Source organism: Delphinus delphis, chromosome 9 (assembly GCF_949987515.2).
Source record: "Delphinus delphis chromosome 9, mDelDel1.2, whole genome shotgun sequence".
Taxonomy (NCBI): Eukaryota; Metazoa; Chordata; class Mammalia; order Artiodactyla; family Delphinidae; genus Delphinus; species Delphinus delphis.
In genome coordinates, this window is record NC_082691.1 from 74,102,839 (window position 1) to 74,124,390 (window position 21,552).

Below are 21,552 nucleotides of genomic sequence, written 5' to 3' on the forward strand. Positions count from 1 at the left end.
ATACTACAACAAATTGGAAATAGATTCTACAGATATTCAAATGATGCCATGTGTTAGACTCTGCCAGTGGTAGCAGAATAGAAAATTATCCCAAGAGAAATAGGCAGAAATTAATGGTAGAGGGAGGCAAGACAGATTTGAGTGGCTTAATATCCATATTTCTTTTAAGATGTCACAGGTGAAAACAATTGAGATGTTATTTGTTGGCACTTTTCTCATGGACCAGATGAAATCAAGCCAGAGGATGGAATCATCCAGTGGACCACTGTTGCCCACTCCTCTGGAACACAGGGAGTTTAGAGGGAGAAGAACAGAACTTTCATAGGTTTGAATCCCAGTTTGACACTCCTCTAGAAATTTGGACAAGTTTCTTAGCCTCCTTGGCTTTAGGGGACTTATCGGTAAAACATCGATAATACCTCCTTATTGGGTTATTGTGAGATTAAATAAAGTAATGCTTGTAAACACTTAGAACAGTGCCTGACATATAGAGAGTACTTGATCAGTGTTATTATTAATGTTCTCTGATCGGTTTTGTTTAGTTATCGAGACCTTAGTATCAATAAGTAAATGTTTGGAGAACCAGAATTGCAGGAAGGTTATCAGCTTTAGAATTCTGGGTTCAGTCTTAGCCTTGGCACTTACTGGCTATGTGAATTTGGCAAAATTATTTAACCCTCTAATCCTCAGGATCTTTATCTGAAAATGTATTGCAGCCATCTGTCTCACAGGGGTATAAGAATAATTGACATGAACATTTTAAAGCACAAAGTATGGTGCCTGCACATACAATAAATAGATGTATCATAATCGTTATCAAGAAATCCAATTTAGAGGGAAGAAAATCCTGCATAGATCTTCAAACCATTTAACAAGCACCTGAATCTATCATCAAGAATTTTATGACAACACGCTTTCAGAAAATTATTGATACTTGATGCTTTGTTGGACACAAAGAAATATTTAAAATTCAATAACTGGAATTTATTAAATTACTAGATTTCATTTTTTCCTTTTTATAATTTGCAAATTTTTTGATTTTAATTTTTTATGATAAAAATTTATAAGTGTTTCTAGTACTTGTTTGAGTACATGCCATGTGCTAGTCATTATGGGAAAGATTTCAAAGCTATATTAATTAGGTTCCCTAGCAGGGGCACTTGATTTAACATTACCAGGTACTTTGGTCCAGTATAGGAAATAGGTATGTTTTCCTGAATAGAATCTTCCTCAGAGTTTTTGGGGTAAATTGCAAAAATGGCTGCAATTCTTTGCAGCACCTTCCATTAAGAAATGGAGTCTATTTTCCTACCCTTTGAATCTGGGCTGCTGGTAGACAGTGGTAGAACTGATGTTGTGTGTGCTGCAGGCTTGGCCCTCACGAGGGCTTGTTTGCTTCTAACTACTTTATTGGAACCCTGCTACTATCATGTGAACTAGCCTAGTCCAGCCCACTGGAGGATGAAAGATGACATAGAAAAGATGAAACATCTCAGCTGAGGTTCCCCTATATTAGCTGTCCCTAGCTCACCTGAAAGGTGACTACGTATGTAGTGAGCCCAGCTCAGACCAGAAGAACTATCCAGCTGAACCCAGTCCAAGGTGTTAAACTGCAGAAGCATGAGCAGAATATCATGACCGGAAACTACAGAATAAATGATTGTTATTTTAAACCACGATGTTTAAGGGTGGTTTGTTAGGCAACAGATCGTAACTTATACCCCCTCTATTGCTAGGATGTAAGTCTTCTCAGCCTCCCACAGTGAAAGCTATGGAAAAGGTCTTAGAGAAGGCTTTTCTCATTCAGAATTACCCTCATAGCCCTCTGTACATAAGAAAGAGTAAAGAATCAGGACACTGTAGCTTCCCTGACATCATTGGTCACTTGAGAATGGGCCCCCTTTCTAACCTAGTCAAATCTAATTTTGATTTTGAAAGTTGTCTATTTCCCCTGAACCCTAGACAAATCTAAGATGATGTCTGTGTACCTTTTGTAGTGACAAAGTCCTTGGGCTATAGTTTAAATATAGAACAAAAAGCATGTGACTCTAAACCATTTCTCTAATAGATCAAAAATCAGAAGATGGATCAAAAATTAGTTAAGGCACTTATGTTTACACAACACATCATATAAACATAATTCATTTTTTCCAGAGTAAGGGATGGTGTGAAAAGGCTGAACAATAAGTAAATAAGCATAAGGCATCTGGCAGTAGGGTTTCTGTATCTCTCCCTTCCTTTCCCAGTTTCCAAGACCCCTATCTGTGCTATAAGACTTTGTTTTTGCTCTAAATACACCTGAATGCCAATCCTGGGCAAAAGTGGAAAATGAGAAGATTGTCTTTTTGTGCCTTTTACCCCCAATTTTCTGTGAAAGCCTTCTCTCCGTTGGGCTTTTCTCTCCAGGTCCTTTGGATGATCATGATTCCCTGGGCATCCTTCTCTAACAGCTCTCTCAGCCAGTGCCACAGGCCTTTCCCTTCATTCTGGCTCTGAAAACATGCCTGTACTGTCCTCTTTTCCTGCGTGTGCTCTGATTAGATAGGCAATTAGTGGCAATAATCATTTAATTGTATAGTTATCCTCACCCCACTCCTATAACAGGTTACTCCTAAAGAAATAATTCTGTAGTCCTTAGGCCTGGTAAACAATGATGGTAATATTCAAGTTTTGGGATATGCAGTCTTATTAAAGGCTTCTCAATACACAGCACTATCTGTGGAATCCACTCTTTAGAGCCAGCTGTGGAGGTAGTGACAAGACCAAATTAGAACTGTTTGTCATGATCTAAATTCTTTTAAGAGACTCCTACAGATGGCTTTTGGAATCAAGTTTTTAAAATCCCTTTTATAGCTAATAATTGGGAGTCTCTGAGACCTGTGTATAAAAGCAAACGCATTACGGAGTCTTTCCACTGAGCCAGAGCTCAGCCTATCCTAATTAAGAAGCCATTTCATCAGCAATTGTAGCCTGTGACATTTTTATAGCCTGCATTGTCTTTCTCAAAGTAACAGAGTAAGGAGGAGGCCCTTTTTGAGTAGAATTCGCAGAAGAGGTATTCTATTGGTGAACATCTCAAGTGACTGCCTTTAGGTAAGAGTTTAAAAATAATTTGATAGTAGTCAGTTTGAAAAACGTTTATAAGGAGCCAGCATAAACTGAACAGACACAATACATTTCTTTTTATAATTTGCTACCTAAAATAAGTGCAGTCTCTTAAAAAAAATCTAAATTATTTTGTCCCTAATAATACGGTGAGGATACATTAGGTTTCGAAAAAGTATACAGTACTGACAAGTTGGTTATGAACTGGTGACTATAAATACTACCTAATTTGAATCAAGTAATTTACATTCTGATATCACAAAGAAGTGCTATATATTTTTTCCTTTACTTTCCATCACCAGAAGAGTTATGTAATAGAATAAGGTTTATATCAATCTTTTTCCAGTTTTATTCTCTATTCATTAAGGAGGACTATGACATATAAAAATTGTGAAAATTTTCTCTTAAATATATTTCTAGAAATTTCTTGCTAGTCAAACCTGATATTTTGTATTCTGGTTTGTGGCTGTGTTCTAAAACACAAGTATGTGTACACACAAGTGTGTATGTATATACATTGAGATGGTTAGAGAATAAGACTTAGAGACTAAAAATCATATTCTACCCTGTCTCCTGGAAGACTGTTCCCTGATCTTGACTGAGTGAACAGTTAAATTGAGGTGAATAAGAGCATTTATAAAGGAATGAGCAAAGTTTTGTTTTACTATGCCCGTTGGGGTGAAGACACATTTAAATATTTGAAATGGAAAAAAATAAAGTCAGGGGTTGTAGATAAGCACACCCTATATCCTCTCCCTTTGTAAAGTCTGTCATCACAAATCGCTTAGTATTTAAAATCAAAACAGAATAGAGGCCGTGGTAGACAGTCTCTAAGGTGGCCCCCATTGATCCCCACCTCCTAGAATTCATACTCCCGTATATTCCCCTTCCCTTGAGTGTGGGCTGGACCTGGTCAGTTGCTGCCAAGGAATATAACATGGCAGATGTGATGTATATCCCTTTCAAGATTAAAGACTGCAGCTTCTGTCTTGGGTACTCTCACTCTCTGTGGGATCACTTGCCCCTGGGAAAACCAGCTGCCATGTCACAGGTGCCAATGTGAGAGAGCTTAAAAGTGGATCTCCTTCCAGTCGAGCCTTGAGATGACTGCAGCCCTAGCTGACCCCTGATTGCAACCTTGCAAGAGGCTCTGAGCCTGCCCACCTAGGTAAGGCACTCCCACCTGCCTGACCCACAGAAAGCTATGAGATGACAAATATTTGTTATTTTCAGCCCCTAAGTTTTAGGGTAATTTGCAATTAATACAGAGGTTTTCCATTATAAATCTAGGAATTTAATGATTTGAAAAAAAAATGAAAAGAATTATTGCAGTTTTTGCCTCATTATGTAACGCCTGGACACTGCATAAATGTACGGATTCGTTTCTATAATGTAGTAAGTAATTTTGAGTACTAGTGATGTCTCCATGTTTTGAATAAAGATCTTTCAACTGTGAGATTCAATTTGTTCGTTTGTATTTTGTTGTTTCTTTTAAAACGTTTTTTCTCTTGCTATAACATTGGAAGAGACCTATTTTGCATCGGGACCCTGGATATTTTCCTTGACTCCTGACCCATTCTTTTGAGGGCCCTCTTGTGTGCGTGATTAATCACCTCAGGGCATTCAGTGTTAGTGCAGCTGACACAGGTTTCTTATAATCAGTCTCAGGTTTGTCTAGGAAGGAGCGCTCCTGGCTGGTGACGAATAAGCAGTCTTTCAGATCAAAATCTATTGTTCTACAGAAGTTACAGATGAGGCATATTACTCATTTAAATTATTACTTATCTTCAGAGTCTCATTTTGGAGAAAAAAAGTGGTGACTTTATAGTCAAGAGCTCAGGATTTAGAGTTAGAAATGCCAAGATTCAAATCTCAGCTCTGCACTTGGCATATTGCCAACAAGATAGCTGGGCAATCTTAGACAAATTTCTTAATCTCTCCAAGTCTCAGTGTCTTTATTTGTGAAATAGGAGTGATAACACTTTCCCACAGGTCGTCTTGAGAGTTTCATAAAGTGATGTATGTATTGTGCCTAGTAGGTATTAACATCTTAACAAATGGTGGTTGAGGTATTTTTACTACCACTTCCACCTTCACAACTACCAGTGCTCATTAAGAAAAAGAATAATTAGAATCGCTTCAAGGTAACCTACCAAAACTAAAATTCATTATTGTTTCCTAGAAAAAAGCAGCGGGATCTACCTCTGATCTTCATCAAAAACGTTACCATATTTATTGAAGTTGTATGGATGTCTTAGGTAATCTGCTGCAATTTGATTACATCCCAGATCAAAGTAGACAGGTTGCCTTGGTTACAGTCCTTGTATCACTTACCTAATACTGGTACTGACCTAAGAAATGTAGGGGAAGACTGGGTGGGAGTTATCTATTTAATTTGTTAAAGTTCCAGGAAGATTGACCCAGTACCTCCAGAATAGAATTTATTATAAACTACTTAGACTGAAAGATCACTTGTTTCCTTTTCTTTCCTACCACAATGATTTGTTAGTGATGATTTACTACTATGTGTGAACAAAAAGGTGTCAGTCCATTTGTCTCACAGTGGATTTTATGATACAAATTCATCATGTAGGGCTCTGGCTTTGTACTTCATGTGCTGAAAAGCTGAAGGGATGTGGAAATGAATCCTAGAATCTGCTATGAAGAGTTTTATTCCCACTTACTTCTGAATAAGTGGTCTTGAAAACTAAAGACCCTTCATTGATTATTTTATTCTTGGCTATAATATTTTGATCTCAAGTTAAAATTATATTTCTTTCTATTTAAAAAATTTAGTTACTAAATATTTATCTAACCCAGGGTCTTTCCATGTTCATGACCTATGTTTAGGCACTGGAGGTTAAGAACAGGCATTCGGCAATGCAACTGACATTGGGTCCGTTAACAATTTTCTGCTTTAGTTTCTTCATCTGGATGAAAATGCAGATAATAATGAATAGTTTTCATAGAATTGTTATGAGTATAAAATGAGATGATCCATGTAAAAATCTCATAACCATGCCTGATAATATAATTGCTCAATAAATATTTGACATTGCTTTTATTATCACCATCACCCCTGCCAGAGCCATTTTATTTTATTTTATTTTATTTATTTATTTTGCGATACGTGGGTCTCTCACTGTTGTGGCCTCTCCCGTTGCAGAGCACAGGCTCTGGACGCGCAGGCTCAGCTGCCATGGCTCACAGGCCCAGCCGCTCTACGGCATGTGGGATCTTCCCGGACCAGGGCACGAACCCCTGTCCCCTGCATCGGCAGGCGGACTTTCAACCACTGCGCCACCAGGGAAGCCCTAGAGCCGTTTTTTAAAAAATTTTTTTATTTTTTATTTTTCTTGTGAAAAGCAATGGGAATTCCTTGGGGTAAAGGTGCTATGTCATAAATCATTTGATAATTAAAACAAGTATTAAATAAATAGATAACACTTTTTGGCATTTCTACAAATCTCAGGCTGTGTAGCAGGCGTCAGGAATTCAAATATGAACAAGAAACTCACAGTCTAGTGGGGTAAATGGATGTCATAGTATAGAAAAAAGGGACTAAATCATAGAATTTGAACCAAGACCAATAGGAATTCAGAAGAACTTTGCTGAGGATAGTTCAAGGAAGGTATCACCAAGTAACTGCTGTTTGAACTGGGTGTATAGAGAGTAGCATTTTACCAGATGGAGAAGAGGAATGAGATCCAGGCAAGGAGAAAGCTCGTCTAGAAGCAGAGCATGGCTGGAGGGGAGGGGTGTGAGGAAGGGAGCTGTAGGAGCAAGGGTGGTGCCAGGTTGAAAAGGCTTTTTTCTCTCTGCCAGGCTAAGGCATGTGAAATTCACTGCACTCATTAAAAACATCTAACAAGGGGAATGTTATGATCATCTTTGGGTTTTATTAAAATAACTTTGGGAGCAGCACTATGACATTATATGAAAGGAGTGATTAGTTTGGAGAGTATGTTCCCAGGTTGATGTGATAGAAGTTTGAACACGAACTGTGGAGTGGAGATGAAGGAGGAAACTGTAGGTTTTAGAGAAGAGACCAGAAAAGACAGGGACCTAAAAAGCATGGCTTAGACGAGGATAAAGAAGGCCTCGTGACTAAGTGACTGACTAAGTAATGACTTTTTCTTCATTCTTGTTCTCATGTATTTCAGACTTGAGTAAGTGAGAGATGGGAAGTTTTCGTTCTTATGATTAAAGGAAAAGATAACAGCAATTTTAGTAGGAATGATTAATCGTGGCTCTTAATCACAATAAATTATTCTCACCTATAAAGTGTTCTCACCTAAAACACTTGGCAAACTATAGAAGTTAAAGGATGCCTCTCTTTTTACTTTTAAGTCTGGTTTTCTATGCAACCTAACCTTTTTTTTTTTTTTTTTTCTATGGGGGGTGGTTACTGAAAATCTTAGTAGATAATGTGAAACAGGCATTGAGCTAAAAATCTAAAACTGTTTAAAATCTGTCAGAGAGATTAATGAAAACATATCGATTTGCGTTTGGGTGGGGGGAACTTCACAGATTATACCAGGTTTCTAAAAGAGCCACGTGCTGAGAGGAATTATTTACATAGAAATGCAGTTCCTTTGTCCAGAATATTCATTCGTGTGAACAAGATCTAAAATACCTAAGAGTGTAATATGAATGCATGTATGTATACATATATATGTATAGGTAGATGAATACAGATACACATATACAGAGAGAGAGAATATATGTGTATTTCATATAATCTACCTTGGTCAGCTTCATTCCAAGATGATTAAAGAAGTCTTAGTAACACTTGCTTGTTTAGTAACCACATATGATTTTTTGCTCCAGAGGGAAATTTGGTTATGAAAACAGCATGAATCAGATGATCTCACCATGAATACTGAATAATATCTTCCAGACCCAAATTGTATCCAAATCAACTCAGACTGTGTTTGAAATACCAGATGTTCTCTACTCTTCTTTCCTCTTTCTTTAAAGTATCTGACATGCAGTACCCTTTCCTGGGTCATAAGGGTCACTTGAAATGTTGCCAACCTATCTGGTTGCCTGAAATTATGAATATGGAGAAATTGAACCCATTCCTGTTTCTTACTCTAAAATAAGCAGGAGATGATGGATGTTTGGAGGCACAGATCATAGTGCTATAAGCTCAGTATCTGGATCCTATAATTAAGGATATTTTAAAAGTCTTATTTGTCTATGACTAGTGTTTCAGAATAAATATTATACGTCATTTTTATTTTTTCAAAGGACCTTGATAGGTATTCCTAAAGCGTGACTGTAGTTTTTCCAAATATAGTCAATCCAAAGAACCTGTTTTCTTGGACACCGAAGAAGAAAAATTAATCTGTCATAACCTTGTATTGATGCTGACCAGAATGCGTTACTAAAATTATATGAAGAAGACAGCTTTGGGACTTGTGTGCTTACGAAAAAGCATGTGTTTTCAGGCACCAAGCATTGACTCTGCAGGGAATACTGTATCACATTTGCTGTTGAAATAATTATGTGCAACAGAACTGTGTCTTATCCCTCAGAACGTAAATTTTTTGTTTCCTATGTGTACTTTATAAACTACTATTCCAAGCTGAATTCCAAATGATTCTGACCTGTAAGAGCCAATAATATATTAGCTTTCTCAAATAATTATTTTCTATTTAGTGTTTAAATGTTGAGCAGATGACCATGCTGAATAACAACTAAGATGAAGTTAATCTGAAACATGATTTTCAGTCATAATTTTAGAATTAAAAGGTGTCTTGGAATTGATCTAGTTCAATTCCTTCATTACCTAGATGAAGCCTAAAGAAGAAAAATGACTTCTAAAATCACTGGACTTGGCAGTGATATAATACCTTGGGGCCAGATCACAGTTTTCCTGACTCTCTTCCAGTGCTCTTTCTACATTTTCACTGTTTAGCCATGTAATTCTTGATCATTTCCTTAATACCTGGTGTAGCTAATTCTCGTGACATACGACATATGAGCACACATATATTGGTGTTTATATTACTCCAAGGATCTGAACTTCACGTTCTAAGCAGCTAGGCTATCTTAGCTGAGGCTAATACTTTCTGGACTTCCCTTCCTCTCTACCACCCCCTCCCACACACCATGGGTATCATTAAATAACACCTTCCCTGTTCTCATCCCTCACCAAGAATTCTCCAGCCCAGAAACCTGGGCAGAAAGTAACCGGTAAGATCCGGATGTCTAAGAGTAACAGCCATGGCCCTTGAGGAAAGGAGAAGGACCTTGACCAAAGAATGCAGTCTGTGCTGCGGGTAGGGGGAGGGACAAGGTATAGTGAGAAGAATTCTGGATCCTGGACTTAAGGGAATCCTGAACACAGAGTAAGGAGGAAGAGAAATTGGCTGAGCCCTTAGGACAGATGGGGTTCCAGACCCTCAAACTGAGACTAAGAAGAGTTGGGGAATCCCAGCTCCTGTGACCTCTGCCCAAAAGGTCTCGGAATAGGTCTTGAGAAACTGTGCCTAGGGCAGCTCTGGCTCTGAAACTCATTTTACTACAGAGTAAAATCCGTACATTTTACTTCATTTGATATATGTTTGACTTGTTAAAGGGAGAGTAGCAGATTCCTGGATGCCTAAATTGGCGTGGGAACAAAAGCAGAAGAAAGTTGCCTCACACCAGTAGGGATGTGTCTGCTGGGGGTGCAATTTTATCATCTAAATTGGATTGAACAGGATTAGAGAACACACTGCACTCTGGATTATAACTTAGCCTGGAACTAGGCACATCGACGAAACAGGGAAAATGCTGGAGTGTGACCCACAGATCTTTGTTGTCTGAGTGGCTTTGTGCTTTTGTAGCCTAACTGAGGTTGATAAAAAGGGTAAGATTATGGAAGACGTATCCACCCAGTAAGTGGCATAAGTTAGAGATCTTCAATGCTGGGTGTCAAGGAGGTTGACTTTTTATAGCTTCATTTACAGGGGAAATTTAATGAAATTCCCTTAAAGAGAGTAAATTCATTGCCAGTCTGAAACTCTCTAATCACTTTAGCTGCTAACAGTGGTTTTGAAAACTAGGTGCTTTTTTGGTTTGAGTGTTGTTTTTTAATTAGAACTGCTTCCTTTGGGTTATAGCAGGAGAGAGTGTATCATATTGCCATGACCTCATTCCACTCTCTTTCATTTACTTGTTGTCTCTTTGTGATTTTTGAGAGTCCCCTCACTCCTTATGTCTGGGCCCTGGGGGAAGAGGAAAGTGTGTGTGTTTGGGAAGGTGGGAAGGGACATGTTCTTAAGGTGGTCACAAACCCAAATTGCAGGAAACAGCCTGTATGGAATTAAGGTGACCTTCCAGGCAGGCCGGCCGGCAGGGGTGGAAGAACATTGGAGCAGTGCTTTCTGAGCTTTCCAGGGCAGACTGCAGAGCCGTTTTCTCAAATTACTGCTTTTCTCAGAGTCGGGTCTCCTGAAAACTAAAATAGCTAGATTCTTTTGTCTTTTGCATAACGCACTTTATTTCCGTGGGTCTCCCTAACCCTGAGGTTTGGCCAGCAGAACTTAAGAGGGGCTCTTGCCCCCCTCCCCCCATTCTCCACCCCACCCCCATTGCCTGCATGGCTTTTCTCTAAAGCTTCCTCCTTAGAGTATCATCCTTTCTCTGGGAATGTCTTCTCTGTTAAATCTGGTGGCCTAAGACACCGTACCAAATTGTTCAGGAGATATATTTCTTCCTCAGGAAAAGGAAAAAAAGAGAGAGAACCCCACCTGGCCTGCTGCAAGACTGGCTGTATCACCTCTCAAGTACTCTAAGATGTCCTCAGCTTTAACCATCCCTCTTCTGTCACAGGCTTCAAATATGGTGTCCCCTCTGCCTTGAATGTACTTCCTCCTCCTCTTTACTGAGTTAGATGTTGCTCATCCTTTCCAGCTCAGTTCAGCTATCACTTGTTCAAAAGAGCTTTCCCAACCTCCCTGCCTGATTCAAGGCTTCTCTTTATAGAGGCCTCAAACTCATCTCCACTGAGACATGTTGCAGGAGGCTTGGGGCCTGTAGTTCTTTTCCTTGAAGCAGAAATGAGGCAGGGAATCTTTTTAGAAAACGGAAGGGGTCCCACTGGACACCCTATAGAGTCTGCCCCAGCAGCACTAGCACAGTGCAGCACAAGTCAGACTGGGTTTTAGGTTAGCTTGCTGTCGACTAGCTGTATGACCAGGAGCAAATCAACTCTCCTCTGAATTTTAGTTTCCTGATCTCTTACACCAGGGGGATGCCTAGGCCTGTCCCGCACTAAGAATATGTGGGGCACTTTAAAAGAGTAGATGTTCATGAGACACCACCAGTTCTAATAATTCTAATAAATAAACTGATAACCATTTTAAGAAGATTGAAAAGCAGGTAGGAAAGAAACAACTTGCCCCTTTCCAAGGCTGACTTTGTAAATCAGCAATGAGCTACACTGAGGCCTTAGTGTAAAATCTCTGGTGACTAATTGAGGTTCTAGTTACATTAGCTGAGCTTCCAAGTTTCATTCAGAAATACAGAATGAGATGGTATTGGTCCAGTATGTTTCTGGTATTTTATTAAGGCCAGTGTTGCTCAGACCAGATGATTTAGATTGGAAGGCAGGCAAGAATTTGTTTAGGTGGCCATTTAACTTAGAGGCAGAAGCATACTTAGTTCTCCATTATTATATAAGCCAGTAAATCTTTGTTTCAGGATTTTATACACACTTACATATAAGTTTGTGTATGTCTGCATGTTTTCTTTCATGGGATAAGATGTATTTCTTACTATGAATTATATACAAGAGAGTTTGAAGCAGCTGATTTAAGCTAAGCTATGTGATTAAGCCTTAATAATGTAATCTTAATTTTCATTTGGGATCAGAGTTTAGCAGGAGATGCATGAAACACAGTATGAGGCAAATCCATATACCAGGAGGATTCAGGATTGTTACCTCTCCTGTAATGGAAAACTGGAAAGGGCTTGAAAAAGAATAGACCTCTTTTTAGATTTGCTGTTCATTTTACTGTGGATATCGTAATGGAGAAAACTCTTTAATTATGTTCCTTGCAAAAGACCAGAAAACTAAAATAGCTAGATTCTCTCTGTCTTTTGCGTAACCCACTTTATTTCCGTACTGTGAACTGTAATGATCAGTGACAAGGAAATAATTTGATTCTTTCAAAAAAAAGTGTCTAGTTTTAAAGTATACAATTTAGAGAATTTTAAATCTTTGAAAATTGGTAATGGAGACATGGCAAAGGTGACAAAGTTTAGTTAATGCTGGACAGATTTTTATCCCCTTTAGAAAGTATTCTTGAGAGGGTATACCTTTAAAATATTGTAGGTTCTCCTAAGCAGCTGGGTGGACCAGCTGGTTTTGAATATGCCCTTAGTTATCATAAGAGGATGTGGTCATTTTCTTCAGGGAAAAATGGAAGGGCTTCATTTAAATTTCAGGGCATGGTCAAGCTGATCTTTCAAGGAACAAGTTACAATGTGGTTTTGACTGCACAGGAGAAACACAACTTGGTCAAGCTACAACAGGGAGCCACTGAAAAAAATCTCTCATCTGGCTTGAACTCTTACTCCAGACACTAGGCAGTAACAAATTTGTCAGCAGTCACTGATGTGACATTTAAGCTACAGAATAATTGAGGCACTGGTGATTTGCCAATGTGCTGAAGCAAAGCCAGTCAATCTTTTTTACTCTAGTATCAATAGTTGGGTAAAAGAGGTTCCATTGCCTTCTTGTGTCCTTCCCTCATCTGCACCCCCCTCTTCTGCTTATTAAGTCATGTCTCAGGAGTTCCAGAGGGTTATTGTTCAATACGGGAAAGGGAAATAGTCTGCTATAATGAGGACAGTAGTACAACCCCTCCACCCCTACCTCAGGCATAAGAGCACAGACCTTGGAGTCAGGTAGACCTGGAGTCAGATCTCTTCTCTACCATTTATTAACATTTTGATCTTAAGCAAGCTCTACAGCCTCTCTGAATTTCAGTTGTCATCTCTAAGGTGGAGAACAATATTGCCTACTTTATAAGCATTTTATGAGGTTCTGTAAGATTTCAATGAGATAAGTACTTTATCTCTATTCCTGGCATTCAATATGTTTGTTGTTGCTATTATTATTATATTTATCAAAAAATAAAATAATATTAAATTGTATTTCCCTAAATCATTTGCATATTCCATGTTTGCCAAAAAATATGTCATTTGGGGCTAGGCTTGCTTTCCGAGCTCTGGCTCCTCTGACTGCTCCCTGTATCTATTGTATACAGGGCATGAAGTGGCCAAAGAGATGAATTCATGACTTTTTGTCACTTGCAATATTTGTAGTCTTCTATGTAGTTGTATTCTAATGCTTTTCTATTCATGAAAAAAAGCAATAAGAATACAAAGTATGTTGTGTGTGTACTTGGAATCGCCATTTAGTGTACCTGGGTGTCATCACTGACTAAACAATGTGACACTCATAAAAGATTTATTTGCAAGTTATATCAACAGGAGTGGTAAATGGAATTAAAGGTATAATTTATTGAATTTTTTAAGATTTTTTTTTAAAAAATGTAATAACAGGTTCACGTTGTTTTCTCTTTAACAGATGGGCTTAGGACATGAGCAAGGATTTGGAGCCCCCTGTTTAAAATGCAAAGGAAAATGTGAGGGGTTCGAACTGCACTTCTGGAGGTAATGTTTTGAAAACCACAACCACAATAGTAATTCCTGCTTTTTGTCACTGCTTCCTCAGACAGCAGAGATCGCTTACAGGCTACCCAGCATGGTTGCTAAGTTGTGGCTCTGTTATATTCTTTTCTAAGAAGTAAAGCTATTCTGACTTCCCATCATTATTCGAGCTAATTGGGCCATAGTAACTATATTTAGAATTGTTTGATTTATTTGCTGTTCTTCAGTTTCCCTATGAGACTGAAATACTGAATACGTCTCTTTTCTGAGTGGCAAATAAGTTTGTGGTAATCTTGAAGGACTATTTTGTGGTAATCTTGAAGGACTATTTATTAGTTATTCTTTTGTTAAAAACGTATAACTGCACATCTCATCTGTACATTTGCGATAAACAATAAATATGATGAATTGAGCAGTCATGTCCTAGTTCTCAGGAAATTGACTTGAATCTAGGTCTTTCCAAAATTTTCAGCTGTAAATTTACTACTGAAAAACTTTGAAACACTTGAGTTTAAAAAAATAATTCATCGCCATTGTTTTTGTTTGAATCAAGTGCCTACATGTGGAGGATGAATGTTAGTGGATCAAAAATGTGTATTTTGTATAGCTCTTATTTGCATGTTTTAAAAAAAATTATCATACATCATATAAACCTAAAATTGGTATTTTAAACCTGTTCTTTTGAAGAACATAAATGTTCATCAGCGGCTGTCAAGACCGTAATAGTAGTTTATAAGTCTGTTCAAAGTTAGAATTAGCACAATATTGCTAGAAGAAAAATATTAAAACGATCAACCGTACATTATTAGGATGGAAGCTGCCTGTTGGAATGAATCTTACTTGAGAGCCACTTTTGTACTGCGTATTTCCATAGGAAATGCTCTAGAATAAAAAATGTCCTCAGCTATTGAGGTTGTATACAGTGCAAGTTAAAGGAGAATGTAAAATAAAATTTGGGATATTAGCCTCTTTTAAAAGCTCATTTATTTAGTAAGTTTTAGGAAACAAAGACAGTTGTTTTAAATAGTGAAGGCAAAGGAAAACCTTAGCCCTCCCCAAATGATGATACAGTTCTTTATCTGGAAGGAGCTAATATGTTCCAGGGAATTTCAAATTTACAGGACTTTAATAGCTGTTCCTGTGCTGCCTCTTCAAGGGACATAGCAGTTGGTCAATATGTCTGTCACGTTTTAGAAAGGTAAAGTCACTAGACACAAAATAGTTTTCATGGATTAGAATATTTCAGCTCCTAATGTGAGCGCGACTCTCATTTGTACTGAGTTTTGTGGAGAGCTGCACTGCCCTCTGCTGGGCACAGTGCTTGCTTCACAGTCTTAAAATATACTCTTTTTAGTTTGACTATACATTTGCCAAAAACTGCTGATGAGATTTTTAAAGCTCATTCCTAAGTGATGGCGTCTTTTCTCTAAAGCAGGTTAGTTTATAGTAGTTCTTATTTGCTCTATGTTATTTTTGTATTATAGATAACTATCATCTGATATTTTCAGATAAAAATGTCAGATAAGAACAGATATCTATGGCATGAAAATCACTTATTTATTTTAATTTTTCCACACAATCTCATCTCCTTACCTGGGTATTGTCTGAGAATCTGCTAAGAGCCATAAAAGACTAGGGCTTTGTCATGGCCTCTAATCTAACTTGGGTTTATATAGTCTGTCCAAATGGTGTTACTTAGTAGTGCTGTCTTATTCCTGGCATTCCAGACACATTTCTCAGAATTTTTTATAATTCCTTGACCTTTTCACCACAACTGGAAGGCTTGAGGGTAAGTGCCTTTACCTCCAGATGAGCCATTTTCAGTACAGTCTTTGAAGACCTTTTACAGACTTTCTAAGGCTGGTTGTCCTGAGTGTAACAAAGATTCCAGGTATGGTCCAGGGCCACAGAACTTCAGGGCTGGGACTGAAGTGGACATGGGGTCTCAGGATCCTGTCCACTTAGCTTCCTCCTCCATCTTCACGGTGACCCTGGACTTCTGAGACCCTTAGGGCCTCATGGAGCACATTGTGAAAATCAGAGCCTAATTATTCTTCACTGTTATTAGTGTGGCCTTCTATGCAGCCACAAGAATGGCCTTTTGAAAATGGATACTATTATGTACTTCCCAATAGCTTAAGAACCTTCAGTGTTTTCCCACTGGAGTTGATCCTTTAAGCGAAGTCTTTGGCCTTTGATGTTAAACCTCAATATCTGGCCTCTGCTACTGTTCCAGCCTCCCCTCCCATTTCAGGCATTTGTGCTTCAACTACTTAGACACATGCTGTTTCCTGAAATTTCTGTGCCTTGCCTCATGTTCCCTTTGCCTGGAAAGACCCTACATCTCACCACCTGGAAACAAAAAGTCCTTCCTGTTCTCTTCAAGTCTTAGCCCAAGCACTATCTCTGAGAAGTTCTTTGCTCCCTGTATTAGTCAGCTCAGGCTTCTATAGCAAAATACCATAGACTGGTGGCTTAAACAGCAGGAGTTTATTGTCTTACAGTTCTGGAGGCTAGAAGTCCAATATCAAAGCATCAGCATGGTTGATCAAAGCATCCTCACCAGAACCACTTCCTGGTTTGTAGATGACCACCTTGTGACTGTGTCCTCACATGTCCTTTTCTCTGTGTGTGTACATAGAGAGAGAGAAAGATCTCTCTCTTCCTCTTGTTATATGGCCACCAATTGTATCAGATTAGGACCCCACCCTTATGATCTCATTTAACTTTACTTCCTAAAAGCTCTGTCTCCCAATACAGTCACATTGGGGGTTACAGCTTCAACATAGGAATTTGGGGAGGGACACAGTTCAGTCCATAGCACCCTCTGTCCCTGCTTCCACACACTCCCAAGTAAAGTAAATCATTTCCCCCCTTAGCACCTTGTACACTTGTAGGAAGCCGGGAAATAAATACTCGGACCTCATTTTCTTCATCACTTAGACTTCCTGCTGGTGCTTTCCATTGCTGGGGACAGGGTAACACACTGCTTCAGTCCTTAGGGGTCAGCCTCCTAGGGCACAACACAGGGTACTGTGCAGAATGGATCTAGAGAGTGAGTGGAAGAGATCCAACAGGCATGACTGTCTATTCAAGGTGTGTCTCGAAAGTTGTAAAAAGCTGAAAATGAACTGTTAGATGTATGGAAGTTTAGAGTGGGACTAGTAACTTAGCTAGCCAAACCTCATTTTACAGATCAAAGAACTAAAACCCAAGGGAGTTAAAAATGACTTGTTTGAGCCTATTAGTTATTATAAGAAATATAATACATGAACATCTTCTGTGTCACACACCAATAAGCACTTATAATAGTTTTCTGTTGCTGCATAACAAATTGCTACAAATTTAGCAGGCTAAAATAACACCTGTTAATTAACTCAATATCCGTTTATGCTTTAGATCAGAAGTCTAGGCAGCTTAGCTGGAGTCTCTGCTTAGGGTCCCAAAAGGCTGAAATCAGAGGGTTGGGTAGGTTGAGCTCTAATCTGGAAACTCTGGGGTCAGAATCTGCCTCCAGGCTCATTCCTCAGGTTGGTAGAATTCATTTCCTTGTGGTTGTAGGCCTGAGGTCCCTGTTTCCTTGCTGGCTGTCATCCAGTGGCTGCTCTCAGCTTCTAGAAGCCACTCACATTCCTTAGCACTTGGCAACCTCCATCTTCTAAGCCAACAACATTGCTTAGAATCCTTTCTGCACCTTCGATCTCTCTGAATTCCTCTCATACGCCCAGCCAGAGAAAACAATATTTTTTAAGGGCTCTTGTGATTAGATTAGGCACACCTGGATAATCTCCCCTTTGCCATATAAAGTAACATAATAATAGGAATAACACCAGGGGTGAAGGTCATGGGACGACTTAAAATTCTGCTTATCGCTTTATTTACCTGATTGTACCTAATCCTCATAATACCTTTTGAGATAACTGGTAGTATTCCTGTTTTATATACAAGAAGTCAAAGACTAAGAAAGTTAAATAACTTACTAAGCAAGGCTTATCGATGGCAGAGCTGGAATTTGGACCCAAAACTTGCCAAAACCTTCCTTATCACCGCCTTTCTACAGGATAGAACAGAAACTCAGAACCATCTTTACACTCTCCTGCCCAGTGAACTGTGGACTGCACCAGACTATCCACCCTACGTGTGGCACTTTTGCGGCATATTTTGGTGGACAATAATATTTTAACTGTGAGCTCTCCTTTTTTTTCAGTGCACCAGTAATTACAAGACCAGAGAAAAATAAAAGGTTGAGGAGACCTGATACTCATCACATAAGAGCTACTATCTTCTGGGCACACTTTTAAGTAATATTTAGAGATAACAAATATTTATGAAATGCAAGGCAGAAACCTAAGATATCAAAGAGTTTATAGCCAATTATTTCATATCATTGGAACCACAGGTTCTTTATCATATAAGTAATATAATTATTTGTTTGTCTTATCCTTGATAAATCCTTCCAATAAAAGAGTTACATTTTACAAGAAAAGTGTTACTTGAATATAGCATACATCTCTCCGGAGAATTTCTGATTGGGTTAGAGCTGGCTGAAAACTGAAAATTCCCCACCATAAATGGATTAATGCTTGTGCTGAATTCTATAACAGAGGCCCACGCTTAAGTCCATATATGTATATCCCTGTTGTAAAAGGGCAGCTTCCAACTCTTTTAAATTATTGGTTTATAGCAGTGCCATGACCATTCCTTTAAATCACTGTGACTGCTGGCAGCATGTCAAAGCACTCCAGTTGCTACTACTTGCCTTGGAAAAATAATAATTTTTACAAATAGTACTACAAAAATAATTTCTCTATTGAGGAGATGAGGGATAGTTTCTTGACTGCTTTCAGCCTGAAATTGTAAATCTATCTACTTTTCTGAGGCAATGCTTTTGGTAAATTTTGGTACTCTCTCTCATGGACTTAACTCAAGAACTCTGAAGTTGTAATGTAAAATTTTGAGAACACAGTTCTGATTTGTCATGCATATTAATCTTTGCATGTGTATGTGTTACCAGCATTAAACATTATTGTACAAAAACTTTTTAGTACAAATAACGCTCCTCCTCCCACATCTTAGAGCTTCCCAGTCTACCAGTCTACCCTCACATCTTTTTTAGAAAGTCATAAAAAAGACTGTTTTAAACTAACTTAACTCAGAATCCCCCCCACCCTTTTTTCGCTTCACATAACTTTAATTAACATCCCATGGAGAGCTTGGGGAGAATTGCTTTAGGGCAGTTTAGAAGATTTAGAGGTAAGACAACTGTGCTAAGTATGGGAACTGAGTTATATACTCCCCCAAACTGCTATTGAATTGGAATAGCTCAAATAAATTTAATAAAAATAAACTATTTAAGTCTACATATATCATCAGAAGTTATGTGTGAATCATCTGAGGAAAGATACTCTACAAACCTTACAAACATAGCCCCTAGCACATGGATACTGAGCTCACCTAAGCCCTGTTTTTGTTTTGTTTCCGGTTGGCATAAAACCAATTTAAATTTAAAGTTCCTTGTTTTCTTAAAAGGGATGGAATCTGGGTTATTTTAGACTGAAATTAAATATATTATAAATGTCCCACTCATCCTCACGCCTTCTCTTAGATACAAAGATAATGGTATCTCTTTCTTCCCTAGTTCCTTAACAAAATTCTCCTTTTAATAAATTTATTGGCTAGTTTCCAGATGACTTTGAAAGTTCTTAAATGATATTTCTAAAAATAAAATAATTTTAACTTAAATATGGGAGATTCAAATATAAAACACTATAGACTAAAATCCCAAGAAAAGGATTTAAAACATTTTTTTAAACCTAGATAAGTAGTAGATGGCACACGTTTCCACATGGATAGCCCTTGGCACCTGGCCCAGATTTTATGGGTTTATTTCTTGCCTAGTGGTTTGTAGCTGTCCCTTTTTATTGTAGAAATGGTATTAGGAGTCTGGAAGGGATGTGGTCATTCCAGCTCCTTCAGTGATGACAACTCTGACTAAAAGAACCATCCTACCCTTCTTGAGTCACATTCCTGCCAAGTGCTCTGTTACTGCAGGTTACCATGCTGGCGTTAGGATGCAGATGAGGCTAATAATATATTGGGATTTTCAAAACTATCATGAGTCAATCATAGGTTTTCCCCACTTAGAAAACTGATAATCAGGCATAGTCTGACTTCTTTAGCTACTTCTTTTTCCCTCATCACTGCTGCTATTGGTGTAGTGTTTTAACCTGATTTTTCTTGCTTTAATAAAGGTATTTCAGGTGGGTGAAGGGGTGGACAGGGAATATAGATTTTCTCAGAATGTAAATATTCCAAGAATAGCCAAGATGAAAAATAAGAAAAAATATAGAGATGGCTATTATATCACTGGTTAATATACCTCTTTTATATAACATTTTCACAGTAAATATAATTTATTTAACCATGCTACAGCTTGTCGTAGTATAGTTCATGCTTTAGAAAGCCCGCAGGCTTTATTTCACTTACTCTTTTACTATTTGTCTTTCAGATTCTAGAATCTAACTCCCCTCATTTCATAGCATACATGTTGTACTGGTGTAGAACTGGATAATAAACATTTCCAAAGGAACTCCAGTATTCATCACATCCTTGTAAAATTATTACTTCCTTCTTTAGTGAACCACTTTGCTAATATTAGGATGCATGCCATAGTTCACAGCCATATAAGGATCTATTTATCTATATTAAGAACTAAATTCCCAACCCACCTCTTTACCCTCAGGAAGGTGTGATTTAAAACTTGATCCAAAAGCAATGTGATAGTTTTATGTATAATTATATTGTTTTTGTTAACTGAAGAACAAGAATGAAGAACATACTGTAGTAGAATAGTATGCTCCTTTCCACTAGATGGAAGTATGAGATAACCAGATGTAAGAGTCTTTTATAGCTGAACTGGAATATGCAAACTCTTCAGCGAATTCTTACCAAATAAAGAATTCTGACCAGTGTGTGCACACGGGAAGTATTTAGCCTCTCTACCTTCATATCTCTGACACTCTGTCTCTTTCTTTCTCTCTCTTTCTGGGACTGTATAAATCAGATCTAATGTTTTCAGTTTGCATACCTCACCTTAAGAAAACAGGACACAAAAATCAATAATTATATAATAATGTGTTATTTGGCAAAGAGTTTTTTAGTTGTTTTGTTTTTTGCTAATTTTCTGATGTAGAGAAATCCAATGATTTATATTAATTTTAAATCCATAAGACTTATTAAACTCTTAATGATGGTGATACATTTTTATATGATCAGTCATAGCATGTGTGGTTAACAACAGTTTAGTTTCTTCCTTTCTGATGAATCCTTATGACTTGTATTTCTTTGAACTTTCTTACTGCTCTGGTTAGTAACCACAGGACAAAATGAATGAAGTCACGATGGCAAGGTTGCTTTCTTGCTTCAGATCCTAAAATGAATGCACTAAGTGTGATGGATGCTGAGTCTTGTGGGTTTTTTTTCCAGAAACCCTTTCTAAAATCCTAATTCCCTTCTACAGCTAAAATTACTTTAAAATGTAATCAGAAGAAATGTTGAAATGTATTGAATCCTTTTCCTATATCTGACGGGAAGCAAACATTTACCTTATCAGTTTCCGCTGTTATCTTTATTTTCCTTCTTTTTTACTTTAGGTTTAGTCTGAATTTTTCCTAACTTCCTGAATTAAACACTTAGCTTATTAATTTTTATTCTTCTTTCTAATTTGAGCATACCTTAACTATAAATTTCCTCCTCAGCATCCCTTTAGTTGTGTTC

At 37.9% G+C, this 21,552-nt stretch overlaps 2 protein-coding genes across 8 annotated transcripts in view; one reads left to right on the forward strand and one right to left on the reverse strand.

Annotated features, from left to right (window-relative positions):
• Positions 1–21,552, reverse strand: part of TFEC (transcription factor EC) — a 668,004-nt gene that overhangs the window by 261,868 nt on the left and 384,584 nt on the right. The gene's annotated exons all lie outside the window — the stretch shown is intronic.
• Positions 1–21,552, forward strand: part of TES (testin LIM domain protein) — a 47,799-nt gene that overhangs the window by 12,450 nt on the left and 13,797 nt on the right. The window contains exon 2 of the mRNA XM_060020771.1: positions 13,694–13,779. Coding sequence (XP_059876754.1) covers positions 13,694–13,779 — 86 coding nt within the window. The remainder of the gene's footprint in view (positions 1–13,693; positions 13,780–21,552) is intronic.